The sequence below is a fragment of the Bemisia tabaci genome, chromosome 3 (genome assembly GCF_918797505.1).
Source record: "Bemisia tabaci chromosome 3, PGI_BMITA_v3".
Taxonomy (NCBI): domain Eukaryota; kingdom Metazoa; phylum Arthropoda; class Insecta; order Hemiptera; family Aleyrodidae; genus Bemisia; species Bemisia tabaci.
The window spans coordinates 42,617,520-42,634,689 of record NC_092795.1 but is presented as its reverse complement, the minus strand read 5'-3'; the positions used below and the strand labels follow the sequence as shown (position 1 = coordinate 42,634,689).

Below are 17,170 nucleotides of genomic sequence, written 5' to 3'. Positions count from 1 at the left end.
ATATGGTAAAAAATTGCTGGTATTAATTTCTGGAATTCTCATTACCTTTTATCTTCCTCTTTGAAAGATTGAAAGGAGAAAAGTTTTATCCTCTTAGTTTTATCCTTTTTTAAGTTGCATTCGATCAATCAAGTGTCCAAATTCTTCTTTCTCTTTCTTCAACAACTAGGGCGATACTAGGTTTATGAAACTCATTAGCACCCAGCACATACATCAAAAAATTAAAACTATTGAAAAGATTCCTTGAACAAACTAAACAAAAAACAAGGACCAAAAACAACCATGTATTTTCAAGAGAAGTTAGCTGCCAGCTTTGTGCCCATCTCTTGGGCAGTCTTTCTCATAATCCGCTTTCCTGGGGTCGCACAGCCATACCAATTTTTGCTACTAAAAATTAAAATTAAAAATACAGAACAGTTTAATCCAATTATTTCTCAATACAATATAAAAATTACCGTTCCTACCTATGTTTAAGACGCTCCCAAATGAGGCACAAAAAAGAGTGTATTCTTTTTTTGGGGCCCTTTGAAGATAGAAAAGAAAGCTCAGTTAATAGCCTTCCACACCAAAATTTTTCACTGGCGTCATATTTGAGGGCAGACAGCTGATGCCTGATGACTTTGGCCTCTCAAATAATTTTCAGTCAAAACCTGCAGGATAAAATCTTCCTATGGCGAACAAAATGCACGATAATGCAGGATACGGAAGAAAATATCTAAGATACAGGAGGAAAGTTTGTAGATACGAAGTTCACAAGTAAATGACTATTACCTGCTGCAACAAGTGTAACATTAATAGGAAACAAATGGGCAAAGGTCATCCATCCTGCAACAATCAGTGATGTAGGACGTGAAGATGCCGCTTAATTCACACATCAGTCATTGGCCAGCAAAAATCGGCCATCGGCTGTGCTTACTGCGGGTTGCGTCCAGAGGCAATATTTGGCTTGATACGCATTCCTACTTACAGAGCAAGTTTCTCCTAAAAGATACCTCGTATACACGGCCAATTATGGTAAGCAAATTTTGGTGGATGAATACTATGTTGAGTAAACTCATCTGGTATTTGATGGAAGTGTCTCACAGACAACTATTTGTTTAATTTTCAGAGTTCCTGAGTTGTATCGATCCTATGAAGACTCATCAGCAAGGTTACCAGATCCAGTCATCAAAATTGAAGGTATTTCTTGCATACCATAATTTCATAACGGATGAAAGGTTTTTTTTAGAGATTTTGAATACTATTCTGTTCTCAGAATTACATAAAGGTTGTTAGTAAGACAGACTTTACGGTGATTCCTTCACTGGCGTTTCATCAAAATCTGCTGAAAGGAAAATTTGACCTTTCTTTAGAATACTTAGAGAGGTTTTATATCTTTCTTCATTTACTGAAGTTATTTTTTGAAATGACAAATAAGTGGATTATATAGCCGCAATTGTCTAAATCTAGGAAAAATAAAAGCTATAAAATGAGGCTAGAACACTGAGGAACAGGATGTTATGTAAGCGCCAGATCTATACTGTAGTGAGACAAAATCTCAGGAAAGAGAATTTTCTATTGAGGAAGAAAAATTTAAAATGAAATTCCAACTTTTGCCAGTACAAACTGAGAGTATGAGTAATTAGCTGAGATAGGTGTAATGCAAGTCTCAGTTTCACCTTTATTAACTCTTTCGCTGCACCTCATTTGGACCAAGCCAGGCAAATCTCCAGTACCTTCTCTTTTTTTGGGCTTTATTTTCAACATGATAGTGTATACCTCTCACAACATCCTGCTCCCATGTCCAGGTGCATCAATCGTTCCTGTGGATAGTGATCTCTTGTGTCATGACATGTATCATTTCAATGTTGTCAGAAAATTGTCCAAGTAGGAGCTCTTCATGAAAAGAGCCATGTTGTTTCACTTTAAGAGTGTGATAGGATAGGGGCAACTGCCTTATTGACTGCATGAGGAATCTCCTGTTCCCCCCCGAAAAACCAAAAGCAGAAGGAAGGTGTCACTGAAAAAAAAAGGTCTCTTCTCCTGGAGCTAATCGTTTGACCCATAGCTGGGGCGGCAACACCATAGCAGTGTTTGTCAGGTTACGGTAATTTATTCTGTGCTGGAACGACTAACTTGCTCGTACAAATGAGAATATAGTTTATTCGACATGAACAAAAAACAGTTCATCTCCAATGATTATTGCAATGAACCAAAATTAAACTTTAACAATGTAAGATTTCACTCAAATGATTGGCAATTATTGCTAAAAGAGCATGGTTTGAAAGTATAGAAAAATATCTTCTCAGACAAGTGTTCACTGTGCAGCACTTTTAAAGGTGGGTGCCTAAAGAGTAGCTGAACTGCATCATCTCAAATTTCGATTTTTCATGTTTTTTTTTTTTTCTCTCCAATTCTGATGGATCATGTATGGATTCCCTTAAATTTACCGCCATCATGGAGTTCAAATTTTTTAGCTCTTCCCGTACATTTGCTCTTTTGTCCCCATACCATTTTGCCTTCAGTCAGCAAGAGTCACCCCCAATTCTTCCTTGAACCTACCCTTAAGTTGGTGCTGTTTTTAAGGAAGAAAGTTAAGAACTTGTTTTCTTTCAAAATGTTTTTATATAGGCAACCCTCAGCCATCCGCACCAAATCATTGTTCGGTCATCGTACCTGTGTCAGCCAATCAGAGTGGATGGCATTACAGAGGTTAGCCCTGTTTAGCCTCTTAAACTTGCAACCTTGCACTCATTATTCTCCCCCAGCATAACACTTATTATTTCCATGTTGCTTTCTAATCCTACTTCTTAGTGCCCATAAGTGTTCACTGGTGATCAAAAAATCATTGCTTTTTATAACCTACTTCCTCTGTCTTAGTCCGAGTCCAACACAATTTCAAGAACTTTCCTCTCAAGCACGCTAAAATCTGAAGAATTAAAGCTTTTTGTTATGAAAAATGCTTGAACTTATTAGATCTATTCTAATTTGTCACCATTAGTGCTTCAAAGTACAACCTTGTCTATGCATACATACAAAAAAAGAAAAAAAGAAAAAAAAAAGGAAAAAAAATACTGCCTTTAACTCAATTTTACTTGCTTTAATATCATATAAAACTTTTCCCTTGCATTCAATTTCTGTTCTCCTATACAAATGACGCTCTTTTTTTTTTTTTTTTTTTTTTTTTTTTACACGGAACTCAAAGCTTTATTTAACTATTAAGTATTATATACGTCTATCCATTCTCCATCACATAAGGATTTTTCCAACCAAACAGCATATACTCATGTCAATATTGCCAGGACAATGTATTTTTTTCTTGCGCGCGCGGAATTTTCGGCGCGCGGAAAGAAAAAACCCGTTTTCGATGAAAATCTCTGAATTTCCGGATTCCGCGCCGGTTTTCGATATATTTGCGCCGTTTGTGTCAAAACTATTTTTGTCGGCGCGCCGCTTCAAATCTGTTCCGCGCGCGGAATTTTCGATGTATCGATTCCTGCTCGCAGTTTGTGTCAAAACTATTTTTTTCGGCGCGACGCTCCAAATCTGTTCCGCGCGCAGAATTTTCGATATATCGATTCCTGCTCGCCGATCGTGTCAAAACTGTTTTTTCCGGCGCTGCACCAGAAAATAATTCCGCGCGCCACATTTTCGATATATCGATTTTTCTGCGCGCGGAGAATACAGGGTGATCCAAAAGTCCCTTCCACCCCCTCTAACTTTTTACCTAATTGAGGTAAAGATTTGAAACTTGGGGGATATTCCTAGGTCAAGGGGAGCTACTTTTTGGCCCCCCTAAAATTTTCAGGGGGCCCCCCTTAGTGGGGCAACGGCCCCCAACTTTTAATTTTCAAATGAGAAGACCCCCTTTGTGATAGCTCGTTTGAAAGAACATAAGAAAAGAAAACTTTTCACGCAAACCCGAAGTCAATATCTCAAACCGTTTCAAAATGGCGGCCGGTTAAAGTTCAAAATGGCCGAAAATTCACATCGGTTATTTGTCGATGGATTTGCGCGAAAATCGGTATGTAAGGGTATTTTGACACGAGAAAAACGAATTGGATGTTAGATTTTCAAAAAAACCAAAATTTCCAAAATGGCCGCTGTTTAAAGTTTAAAATGGCCGAAAATTGTCACCTCGGTTTTTCCTGATGGATTTGCCTAAAACTTGGAATTTGAGAGTATTTTGGCATAAGATAAACAAATTTGAACTTAGATTTCTAAAAAAATCAATTTTTGGTCATTTTGAACTTTAACCGGCGGCCATTTTGGAAATTTTGGTTTTTTTTTTTTTAAATCTAACGTCAAATTCGTTTTTCTCGTGTCAAAATACCCATTCATACCGATTTTCGCGCAAATCCATCGACAAATAACCGATGTTAATTTTCGGCCATTTTGAACTTTAACCGGCCGCCATTTTGAAACGGTTTGAGATATTGACTTCGGGTTTGCGCGAAAAGTTTTCTTTTTTTATGTTCTTTCAAACGAGCTATCACAAAGGGGGTCTTCCCATTGGAAAATTAAAAGTTGGGGGCCCCCCTGAAAATTTTAGGGGGGCCAAAAAGTAGCTCCCCTTGACCTAGGAATATCCCCCAAGTTTCAAATCTTTACCTCAATTAGGTAAAAAGTTAGAGGGGGTGGAAGGGACTTTTGGATCATCCTGTATTCTCCGCGCGCAGAAAAATCGATATATCGAAAAAGTGGCGCGCGGAATTATTTTCTGGTGCAGCGCCGGAAAAAACAGTTTTGACACGATCGGCGAGCAGGAATCGATATATCGAAAATTCTGCGCGCGGAACAGATTTGGAGCGCCGCGCCGGAAAAAATAGTTTTGACACATTTACAATTCAACTCATAGAGAAGTATTCACTCCTGCAATTAATTCCAAATTTTCTCTGTAATATTCCAAATTCAGAAAAAAATATACAAAATAAGTCCAGTCAAACGCCTGTAGAGAAAACAGAGTTGTACAATCTTAGCAATGTTGACATGAGTATACCTACATTGTTCGATCGAAAAGGTCCTCATATGTGCGTAACTGTCCACAGGAAGAGAGACCTGTTTGCCAGTGAACTCAAAACTGGCATCTATACTTGCAGGAGTTTTTCGCAAACATTTTGGAATGATAAAGATGAATATTTACTTTTGAGAGAAAGCAATTTAAAGTTTTAATTTGCCATGTTTGGCACCCAGAAGTATTTAATTTAATTGCCACATCTTGCCCTCTTTCGGCTCAGAAAAATAATTAAATTAATGGTAACATATTCTTTAGGATTAGAGAGTTTTCCATGGAAAGTCGGTATTATCTGGTATATCCATGGTAGTATGTATTTGACTCCAAGCATGCTAGTCCCTCTCCCCATGACAGCCTTATATTCGGATGTTCATGTTTCAAAATATTTACATGTCTGCAGATGACTTTCAACTACAAATGGTGATTTCAAATTAAAATTTTGCTCCTTTTTTTTTGACCTTCCGCTAAAGCTAAAGATGCTTTTTTTTCTTTTTTGCTTGCGCTTGTTTATGACTAATGGTACCTCAAAACATATTTCTAGTAGTTTCATGGAGTAAGATCAGATTGAGAATATCCATTGAGATAAAGAAAGTAAAAGTTGCACTTCTTTACTAGCAAATCACTTCAACATAACTATGAAGGGTTAGGAAGTAAATCGGTGTACTATATAAAATAAAAAGACAGTCAAAATTACCTAACTTTGACTTAAAATTGGACCGCATTTCGGAGAAAGGAACCAAGGCACATCAGTAATTGCCAAATTTAACCGGGCAATTGAATTTTTTACAAGAGAACGTTTGTATGGAATCCTTAGAAAATTTTAAGTAATTTTCTTCTTACTATGCAGAAAGTGAACCGAAATTTTCACAAAAATCTGCTCAACCGTTTTTATATAACAAAGTAAATTGCCCAATTTTAAGCGAAAGCTGATGTGGCTTGGTTCCTTTCTGTTTTACGCGGTCCAATCAATATAAGTTTCGCTTGATTCAAATACCTTAGTAGGTTCAATTTCGGGTCAGTTGATTGCAGTAATATTATGATTTGATTCTCCATAGGTACTATAAATCGCTGATTTATCTGATCCAAGGTTAAACTGAGAAAAAGTATCAAAGAACCAGCTGCATCAGCTCGGACTGGCTCATCTCAGAAGATCTTCTCCCTCTTTCCATTTTGTATTCTGCCAGTATAACTAAATATTACAAGCATTATCAGAGATCATGCAATTTCTTTGAAAAACTTCTGTTAAAATGGGCGTTTTTTGCCCTATATGGAATGCTTAAGGGGAACTGTATAATACAGCACAAATGAATACCTATCAAAAAGCAAACTTATCAAGTTTTTGCAGTGGTCTTTGGCCTCATTACTTTGCGGAAAAATAGTCTGTAATCAAAAGAGGTTGAGAATTGCCGTCAAACTGGTACGAAACACTCATAAATATTTCAGTGGAGACTTTTCAAAAAGAAAGAAAATGCATTTAATAAAAACTTGGCAACATGTTTCACATTAGAGCTCTATCGTATCGATAGAATGTCATGTCTCTCTATGATTATTTTACACAAACCCCTGTTCACTTTCATATGTATTGTTATCGACATTTTTGCACTCTTTCCAGATCAAAATCATCTCAGCCAAGAGTCACCGCACTCCCATCGCTGATACTGCCAAAAAGCAACTGCATGTGCAAATACAACAGGAAGAAGCAAACCCTGCTCAAATTTTTTCTGTTTTAATCTTGTAATATCTGTAATAAGTCACCGTGTACATTATGTTTCAAAATTATTTATTTCAACTGTGAATACTGCTTCATATTTTTATGATTTATTTTTATAGTCAAAGTGTATAGAATTGTTTCGGCCAGATCAAATTACCTTCATCTTCGAATCATGATTAATTGTTTTTAATGTTAAACTGTGCTACTTTCTCTGTTTTAAGATTAAGGCTTTGGTGATTTTTGAAAAGATTTAAAAATCAGAAACTTACAGAATGAAAGAGGAAGGGAACTTTATACTTAAGGTCACCCAAAGTCAGTATTTTATATTAGCTTTCCGGAGCTGAGACTTTCAAAACAAGTTCCTCTTCCTTTTTTTTTTAACTTCTATGTTTTTAAATATTTGATTTCCCCCTTTTTCTGTATAGAAAGTTTTACCTTTAGTCTCCTAGTAAACCTCAAAATCATTTGAGTTTTCGAGTGCTGAATTCCAGCATTTCCCCTGTCTTTCCACTTTTTCTCGTATTTTGGTAATGATTTTTGAGCCTTTAGATTCTCTCCAGGAAATTATTTACTGTCAGGTAATCTCAAAAAGTTACTAATAAGAGAGATTAATCAGAAAATTCACCCCGTTCAGCTTGTAAAATCTATGTTAGTAACTTACCAATTGCATATTTCTGGGTTATACGAGTTCAAAAATAAAAACTAGAGAGCACTCAAACATAGTATCAAGCAAAATATCAATAGCATGGATTGAACAAAAAGTAATGCACCTCACAGATATCTCAGAATCTACATCAGATAAATTAGATCATTTTTGTTGTACGACAGCTACTGTTGTCCCCTTTAAGCATGCCAAATTTCATTCTTAAGTTCTCCTCCGCAGCATGAATCTCACCTGCCAGATATCTGCAAAACGTTAATCAAGCAGCAAGTTAACTAACCTTAACTCTCAAGCTGAAATGAAACCTTCCTCGCTTTTTTTTTTTTTTTTGTAAAATTAAATCATTCCGTGTAAAAATTAAATCCATATCTTAGACTTGGTCTAAATTTCCAATACGGCCTCAGTTTCTCGTTTTAAAAATTCAAATTTCAAGGGTTTTTCTCTATAAGGCTTTTTTTGCAAATTATCAGCTGTTAATGATCAAAGATTGTGAAAGTGGCTTTTGTTTTTAGTTTGATCTCAAAATCTCAATGATAGCTTGATCTAGTGATGTGTTATCGTACAAAAATAGATTTCCAATTTTAGTTCTAACCAATTCTTCTCTGCAAAATCAACACTAAAGTGTTATCGAAGTGACTCAAATCCAGAATGAAATCATTGAAATTTACGATGTTTTAATTTATTGTTACTTTCTGTTATTGGTTTCCCTGTTATATCTGATCAATAGAGATACATGTATTGTGCTATGAAAAGATTTTCATAAGATCGGCGCTATCTAACATTGAGAGTTTAGCATGCCTTCAAGTATTCTTTATGTTATCTGTGAGTCTACCATTTAACCAACTAAGGAACACTTGTCACCACCAAAACGTAACCCCTACTGTCAAAGTAACCCATCATCTGTCTCTCATTTTCTGACTGAAGCCATATTTTTGGTTATCCAATGCTGAAATTAAATTTATAACCAAAAATATTTTTCAGAAACGGTTCGAAAGACGGAGAGAGGAGGTCCTCCATGTCGATAAAATTGTGTCCAAACATTCTCTATTTTAGCCTAATCTTTCATTCTCACTCTGATCATTTGTTAAGAAGCGTGAATGTTTAAGGAAATGAATCAAGATTGCTTGGTACCATGAAGGTTGAAAGAGGAAAAAAGCAAGAACATAGAAATTGATTACAAGTCACTAAAATTACATCCTGTCGTGCTGGGTTGATGCTTGACTTACATAGGGCCTCAAAAGAGAAGAACCCCTTGAAACCACTTTTTAATTGCTGAACATACAGTCTGCAATGGATCAGTTGCACCACTCACAGAATCAACCAAAAATAACAAGATTCTTCCCAACACAAAGTTTTTGCGGCCAATTTTAAGGAAGATATCACCCCTCTAACAATGTGGTTTAGGACGTGATCCACTGCGAAAATGCATACCGTGGGTTCCTCCTAAGAATTTCACTAATTGATGAATCCAGGGTTGATAAAACCATGATGCGTATCACTGTGGTGGATGACATCATACACCATGTTTTTTGAAAAGCAATAACTATTTTAATATTGCTTGTTGGCGTTTGAACAGCTCTTATTATTTTTTGCTACTATGTACTCAAACCATCAAAACGATTCTGCGACTGGTACAAGTGGTGCAACCGACCCATTGCTAGGCATATGAGAGGTTGTCAAGTAAAGACTGATCATCATAGCATGGAATGACCTAGTCATACTGGACAAACTCACTTAATGAGAAAAAGGGTCAAATCATGTACACTCCGATTTAGCAATGGTTCTTTTATCTGCTGTTGATGTAATAGATTGAATGATTATCAAAAGTAATGAAAGTCTCTACAAAAGTAATAAATTTGAATACTTGTTTTCTTCTTTTTATACGAAGCTTATCCATTTCGAATATCATTGTAATTTTTTAAAATTCTTACCGTTGCCTGCACTCTGAATGTCCTCTGAGCTGTTTCAGTGGCGAACTTAGATCATTGACTTCCGCCGAGTTGATGGCCCATCTTAATATATGAGATTGTGTTCAAGTTTGATGATAGCTTAAGCGCTTTGTGTAATTTTCATGTTCCTAGTTTTTCAAATTTCTCTCCAATTCGTTCAAATTCTTCATAAAGAAATGAAATGCTTAAAAACTGTATCACAAGTCTTAGTTGTAGTGAGGAATTACGGCAAAGAGAGCTTTCAGCCAGAAACTCCAGAGAGTGATTGCCATGTCTATTTGCCTTGTGCTGACGAGCATTTTAAGTTTTTCTCATCAGCTTATTGTGGCTAAATTTTTGTCGAAGTTTGACATTACAAATCGTAAAAGAAAAAAAAAAATTCAGGATAAAATTCTTGCATGAAATTCACACAACAAAAAGACAGTCGAAACAAAAATTGTGTTTCAAACCTCTGAGAAAAAGCTGCTGCGATTTATTATCATTCTGATGACCTCTCTAGTTTGCCTTTGATGAACCGATAAACCTATTTTCGTTCAACTATTAGCAACGATGGTGAAGTTAACTTAACAAGCAATGTCAGCTATTTATAGTAAATAAATGAGAGTTTTAATTTTATACGTAAATAGTAAGTGCATCTAGCAATTAATTTTCAACATATGAAAAAGATAAAACCAAGATGTGAGCAAAGTCTGGAAAAAATGGAATTTGCAATCTCAGTCCATGTCAAAAAGAAAAAAAAAATTGTTTTTTAATGAGTCTCGTTTTGTCTTGTACTACTGCATTTTTTCCACAGTTTGAATTGAAAATACAAAATTTTATATTTCTGTGGTAATTCTCTCTTTTTTTTTCTCTTTTTTTTTGTTATTCGATCCTTTGCTTCATTATTTTTCCTTCAACAGAAAAAATTTCTAAATTTTTATCATTCCTCTCCCATTGAGAAATATTTTAATTGTAAAAGGTCCACTATTCACTAAGTATTAATCGGAGTCCCAGTTTTAGCCAGATTACTTTTTATGAAACAGCACAAGGTATGATTCGCATACTTCTCCAAGTACATATTTTAATTTCAAGTACCACTTTGGTTTTGATCTCAATACATATTCAAATGGAAAATACAAATGTATTTTAATTGATCTGTGTACTCTTTTCCAAAGCCACATAAATGTACACATTTCTTAAATCCTAGTTAGCAAGTGACTTAACGTTCCAGCAGATACTGACGGATAATGGAGGAACTGCTATTTGGACGTATGAAGTGGTAGAACCTTTTCGCATTAATGGCATCGCTCTTGAACTTCCAAAGAAACATACGTTTGAACGTTCAAGTTGAAATCGCATAGTAATCTTTCACTTGACTCGATCAATTTTAATGTTGCTTTAGTTTCCTCCATTTAAAACATGAAGTGGTACTGCAAGTCAGTCATGAAATTATAGTTTTTCTTAACTGAGATTCAGTCAGGAATAAGTCTGGGTCATGCATAATTTTTGCATATGCAGGCAGTGGCTTAATACTAATTTGACCTTCAATTTGACACAGCCTTGGTGTAGATTCTTTAAGGTAAGTGCATGAAGTGTCTTTCTCAAATTCTATGCGTACTTCGCATAAAAAAGAGTAGCAAAAATTAAGGGTACTACAAAGTCATCACCTCTCAACAGCTATTTCCAAGATATTGATTATTTTTTCCAAGATTTTTGCGCATCTGAGACACTATCTCAGAGCAGCAACTACCTGCTGGGCTGATAACTCTCAGCAGCAGCGGAGGTTTTTGGCCTCGCCAGATAATTGCTACCAAGTGCTAACACTCTGGAGTAGGTGCTAAACAATAGGAACAAATGGACCAGGTTGAACAGAAAGGAACCAAGCCACATCAGCTATTGCCAAATTTAATTGGGCAATTTAAGTTCTTACATGAAAACGGTTGTGCGGATTTTCGTGCAAATGTCAGTGAAAATTCTCCATGGTATGAAGCAAATTCCTTAAAATTTTTAAAGAAATCCGAACAAACTTTCTCTCATAAAAACTTTCATTGCCCAGTTAAACTTGGCAATAGCTGATGTGGTTTGGTTCCTTTCTGTTAAACTCGGTCCAAATATTGATTCCTAAAAGAGATGGTCACCAGCTGGAGATATAAATGTAGTTACCCCGATCTGTCCTGATCTTCTAACTTCAATACGAAATACGGACAAATTCGGAGGGAGATACTTTTTGCACTCCACTTGTCAGGCACAGACACTCGTGTTCCATGAGTACATTTACAGCAGCAGGTTCCCTCAAGAATATGTGACTGGCTGAGAAGAGATTTCATTCATGCAGTTGCAGCATTTATGCACCGTAATTTTCCAAACCTATGCTCAATGGGTCTTGGCATAGCATTAGGATCTTGACATATTTTAAAAATGCAAGTTTGAGCCATAACTTCACACGCAAGCTTTATCTCCCTCTACCTAAAAGCCTACCGTAACCAGCAGGCAAAGTTCCATGTTTGCATAGGTAGGTACAGGGGGGGGGAAGCGCCTTCCCCCTGTGTGCTTGAAAAAAAAAGAAGACAGAAATAGGGAAAAAAAGAGAGGAGGAAGGGACAGAGAATAGAAGAAAGAAGGACACTTAGGTATGGTAATTGATCGTAACGTAATTAACTCAAACTGCATGTGTAATAGTTTAAAATTTTGTAAATTTTTGGGAGGAAGCCCGCTGGACCTCTTTTCCGTTCCCTCCCCCCCCCCCTCCCCGTTCGAAGTGTCAGGATCTGCCTCTGCCTGTTGGAATTTCAAGTCTCAAGACAAACTCTCGACTGGTTCTCGTTTCCTCATGACTGCAGTGAAGCAGATTTCTATAATTTTTAAGTTTAACCTAGTTGTTACAGAATTCTTTTGAGTTTTATAGTTCTGATATCACTTAAGTAAATTTCTCCCCTAGTTTCAATAAAAAATCAAAATACTCCCAATGCTAGTTGAGCAGGTGACAAAAATAAAATATACAAGATTGGTGGTGGTTTTCTTTCCTTTCAAATTAATATAGTCATGTTATCCCTTCTTTTCATTTCTTTTAGAACAAATCAGTCTCAGATCCTGAAAATGTAGGTGATTACGTTTGTTTCCCCTCGGCAAGCCCAGAGCAATACAGGACTGACCATTATGTCACACGACTAGTATTTGGTGGAACTTCTTAAGCATCCTTCCTGTTCACTTGTTCTGGAACTCAAGTGATTTTTTTTTGTTCACAAGAATGAAAGAATTTTTCCTCGGACGGTCACGATGGGGCCAGAGGAATGCTGATTCTGGAATCTGTACATGGACACTTCTCCCAAGACGGTGGTCCAGGACTGCTTCCAAAAAGTAAAAATCTTGCTGGAGCAAGTGTACTCAAGCCCTATGACACTGTTGCAATGCAGATTGAATTTTAAACGTCCTACAGGGCATTTAAAAACACACATTCCCGTGATCAATTAATAACAGCGGTAGAACAAAAACAATACCTGGGTTTATTTACAGTATGAAAATTATATTAAGCAATTTTACAATTTTCTACAGCTGCAAGTACCACTAAAATTCAACAGGAGGTAAAATGGACAGTTTTCCCCTGGATCAATGACAGTACAAATGAATCCTTGTCTTATGACACTTTCAAAAAATATAAGAACACAAAAAAGTTTTTAGTTCTTTGTTATTATCTCAAAAGAGCTAAGGCCTTAACTAAGGGTCGTGACTTCTTGATATTTATCTCTACAATTCTTAAGGACATCTAGAGAGATCTATTTTCTTTGTCTTGATACATAGTCTGAATGAGGCATACTTTGATCTGTTAAAACTTAAGTACAACTCTATGAAAATTTATGGCTTCATACCTAAGATTTTTCGGCTTGAAGAGGCAGAGAATCAGTGTTTTTTTTTTGGAAAATGTAAGCACATTACAATTTCAATCCCTTCTTACTTTACGAGTATGACAACATTACCATCTGATTCACTTGTGTAAACTGATCTAGAGGCAAGGAGTGCCCAAAAAATTCAGAAACTCAATTATTCCTGAGAACACCAATGCAGAGCAAAATTTCACTGTAGCTGAAAATTGAAACTTAATTATGATATCATTGGATCAATAAAATACTAAAACTTAAAGGTCTTTTTTTGGACCTTGAAGATTCTTGCAAATGGTTGTTGAGTGTTCGATACGTTGACTTGAGGATAATGGAGTTACAACTTCAAATCTCCATCTTCTACAATGAGCTTTTCACCCTTTGCTATCTCTTCTTGCCTGATTTTTTGGAGATCAAACTCCTCCGTTCCCTCATAGGTAAGTCCGGAGAGTTTCACCCTGGTAGCTTTTTTTGCATCATAAAGCCGCAGCCAGTAGTTACCTTTAAAAAAAAACAAAAAAATAGGAATAAAGAACAAAATGGAGCTTAAAATCCACATTCTAGAAAAAACTATTGTGTTCAGTCTGAAAAATTGAGTTAATATGAATATTATGAAAGCTAGGTATGGACTTCATCAGGAATAAAAAAAGGTTGAGAAAATGTTCAAAATTATTTCACCTCAAAAGTTTTTATATTCATTGATTGCGACTCAGAGAGTTGGAGAGCTCTGTGAGAAATGGAGCAGATGAGAATTTTGCCTGTGAATCCTTGATGGAAGAACAAGATTACCTTGTCTTTCATGATGAACATCTTTAATCATTGCAGCAGCTGCATTGCAAATATTTTGCATAAATTTGATCAAATTAATATGATACTTACCCTCAAATTCATCATTTCCATACTTCTTCCTCTTCTCGGCCTTGTCTTTATCACGCATGGTTGTTGCCATACAAAAAATACCAAAGGCACTTACAACATATACTGCAGCGAGTCTAAATTTATATTTAGCGGCCGTCTCTTCATCAATGCGTTGTGTATTATGGCGAACGATGCGGTAGAACCATCTGTATCTATTTTGTGGCAACATTTCTGCAATAAGAGAAGCAGAGAAAATGTAAACTTAGACCAGTAAAATTAAAACTTCAATGAGTAATTCCAGCAGATGAATTATGAACTTACAGCAAAATAGAGGAATTAGCGGAGAGCTAGATTCATATTAGAATTGGAGTAATTAATCACACTTCAACTTTAAGGTGATTCGACAGATGCCATTTCTTGTGTCAGAGCGGCGTGCGATATATCGCATCGATTCGTTCCATAATTTCAGGTACTTGTCATTCCTTTCAAATTTTAAGATCGCACTTCTGTTTTCATGAATCTAAAGAATTCATGTACCAAATTTGACAAAGAAATTCAATGTAATGAAGGCAGGGTTTCTTAGAGGAAAAATATTGCATTCGATACTGATATCAAAATTGCACTCGAATGTGATATTTTTTCTCTAAAAAAACCCTGCATTCATTACATTGAATTTCTTTGTCAAATTAGGTACATGAATTCTTTAGACTCATGAGAACAGAAGTGCGATCTCAAAATTCGAAAGAGATGACAAGTACCTGAAATTACAGAAAATCAAATTATGGATTCAATATATCGCATGCTACTCTGACACAGAACATGCTGTCCGTCCAATCACCTTAATACACTATACAGAGTTCTTGAAAAAATTGGAATGATTTTTATACTACTTTTCTGAGACGCATGAATTGATGTATCTTGATTCACACAGATCTATCATGAAACACCGCGAAACACTCACCTGAATGCTCGTGTTCCTCACCTCATTAGACTCAATATAACAAAGAGAGAAATTTAAGTGACAGCCTTCAGAATTGGAGGTTTACCATCACAAAACAACTGATAAATCTCAAAATGAAATGGATAAAAATATCACAAATAGTGCATGAACTGACCTGCGAGGAGCTATAGCTATTCTGATGAACTTCACCTTCAGAGACAAAGTCACGCAAAAAGACTGGTTAAATATTCGGTCACAAGAATTTGAGAATCGATGTAGAAAGAACGAAAGATCACTTTGCGAAATTCAAATGTGTTTCAAAATTCAAAAGCATGAGGTCAAACTTTATTCCACCACTGATGAGATCTCGAACATCCCTTCCCAACTTTATCACAACATCCGACAACCTAACCTCAGAAAAAGTCATAACAAAACTGATAATGCCGGAAACGGGTAGAAACGGGATCACCGGATATGAGTAAACCAGAGTAAACAAACCCTTGACGCGCGCAGATTTGAAACCCCTCCTCATCGTTATCACCTACTGGCATACGTGCGGCACATACCGCACATACTTATACCGGAAAATATGAAGGTTAAGATAAAAATAATTATAGAAAATGCTGGGAAAAGTATAAATCTCTTAAACTGTTTTAAACTTCGTTGAGCACCAACGATGGGTAGAGCTAGGGCAGGGCAGAGCTAAGAATTTTCAGAGAAGGGTAGGGAAAGGGCAAACCCCCCCCCCCCCCTCCAAAATTAAAAACGTCAACGTGCACGGAGCATTTATGGGCTGTTCTTGAAGAAAAATGTACTTATTGGAGTGGAATTTCAAAGATTTCTCACACTCGTGTAGAAATAAGCAGGACCGGATTGAGCGCTAGTGTAAAAGACGTTGCGAGCTGTCACGAGGGCAATAATCTTAAGAACAATCAAAATCGCGGGTGACAGACCAAAAACATGTCTCTCCGAAAGAGAAAACTTCCTAACTTCCTTCCGATTGACAATACAAACGCAAAACTCGGTGAAAATATCAAGAGTAGGCGACACTTTTTGAGTCCCTCAACGTTTGCAAAATAATGTTAACAGTTACGAAATACGGCGGAAACACGGAAATTCGTGTTTTTGAAATTTAGGGCTGACACGTGATTCAATGTCTTGGCTGACACCCGCCGGAACGGCGATGTTACGCGTGTTTTTGGCATCAGCGACTAAAGCTTGCCCCCCCCCCCCCCCCCCGGTCCAATTCAAACCATAATCATAGCAGTCAAACGGTGAATAAGTGAATTAATAGAATGTGTGTTGTTAAGTTACCGGGTATGATGCGCCTTCACTTTAGCACGTATGCAATCTTTGAGTCTCCTCTGCTTTGGCGCTCTCGTCGAACTAATAGGGAACCAGTGGACTCTTACTGGCATTCAAATTATTACCTTTTCTGTGATGTTTTACCCGCGAGGTTTTGAAACTGGTTTACAGGGCCGGATTTAGGGGGTGGCCACATAGGCCGCGGCCCATGGCGGCAAATTCTGTAATTTTTTAAATTTAGCTGTAAAGAAAAATCGGATTCAGAAAAAAAATTATAAACGAGAAATGGTGACAAAATCTCTCATTACCTGAGAGTATATCTCTAATTTTGTCGTCTTTCTGTCTTTGTGATACAGTAGACAGCACCTTTATTAGTCGATTTAAGACTAAGAGAAAAACCGAACACGGAATTTGACCTGGAACGGCGCGGCGCAGAGATGCAATAATGACGAGAACTTGAGATGAAAAGGAGAAACCCTCGGCGCGGCGGTCGGCATGTAACACGTAATAGCGCCTCCAAGACTGCATGAATACTTCACGCATTGCGTCAAAGACAGTGTGGCCGCTGCGGTCAGCAACGGGCGGCGTGAAACGCATAGCGCCTACAAGACTGCATGAATACTTCACGCATTGCGTCAAACACAGTGCGTGCAGCAGCGGGCGGCGTGGAAACGCACAGCGCATACAAGATTGTAGGAATACTTTTCGCATTGCGCCAAACACAGTGCGGTCAGCGCAGCGCGGCGGCAGAAGATAAAATTATTAAACCACATTTATGTTTGTTCTTTCATAATTTTTTCGTTCATTTCATATAAATGGAAGGTCTTATCCACACAGTGATAGGTTTATGGAACTCTATGTATGGAACTTAACTTTCGCGCCATGTTCCGTGAACTTTC

General features: G+C 36.9%; 2 protein-coding genes across 7 annotated transcripts in view; one reads left to right on the top strand and one right to left on the bottom strand.

Moving 5' to 3' along the window:
* The window catches only part of yem (yemanuclein), a 46,013-nt gene extending 35,867 nt beyond the window's left edge, over nt 1–10,146 (top strand). For 5 of the 6 annotated variants that reach the window (XM_019052332.2, XM_072298404.1, XM_019052333.2 and 2 more), the window contains 3 exons: nt 1,109–1,179; nt 2,611–2,691; nt 6,606–10,146. In XM_019052332.2, coding sequence (XP_018907877.2) covers nt 1,109–1,179; nt 2,611–2,691; nt 6,606–6,649 — 196 coding nt within the window. In that variant the 3' untranslated portion in view covers nt 6,650–10,146. The remainder of the gene's footprint in view (nt 1–1,108; nt 1,180–2,610; nt 2,692–6,605) is intronic. The other variant, XM_019052331.2, reaches the window with a different exon arrangement.
* A 2,629-nt stretch (nt 10,147–12,775) lies between these two features.
* LOC109037618 (uncharacterized) lies at nt 12,776–15,399 on the bottom strand. The gene is made up of 3 exons (XM_019052382.2): nt 15,142–15,399; nt 14,048–14,257; nt 12,776–13,669 (listed from the first exon to the last, which is right to left on the bottom strand). Exons 2-3 carry the CDS (start codon nt 14,253–14,255, stop codon nt 13,506–13,508), a joined length of 372 nt encoding a protein of 123 aa, XP_018907927.2. The 5' UTR covers nt 14,256–14,257; nt 15,142–15,399; the 3' UTR covers nt 12,776–13,505.
* Nucleotides 15,400–17,170: the final 1,771 nt, after the last annotated feature.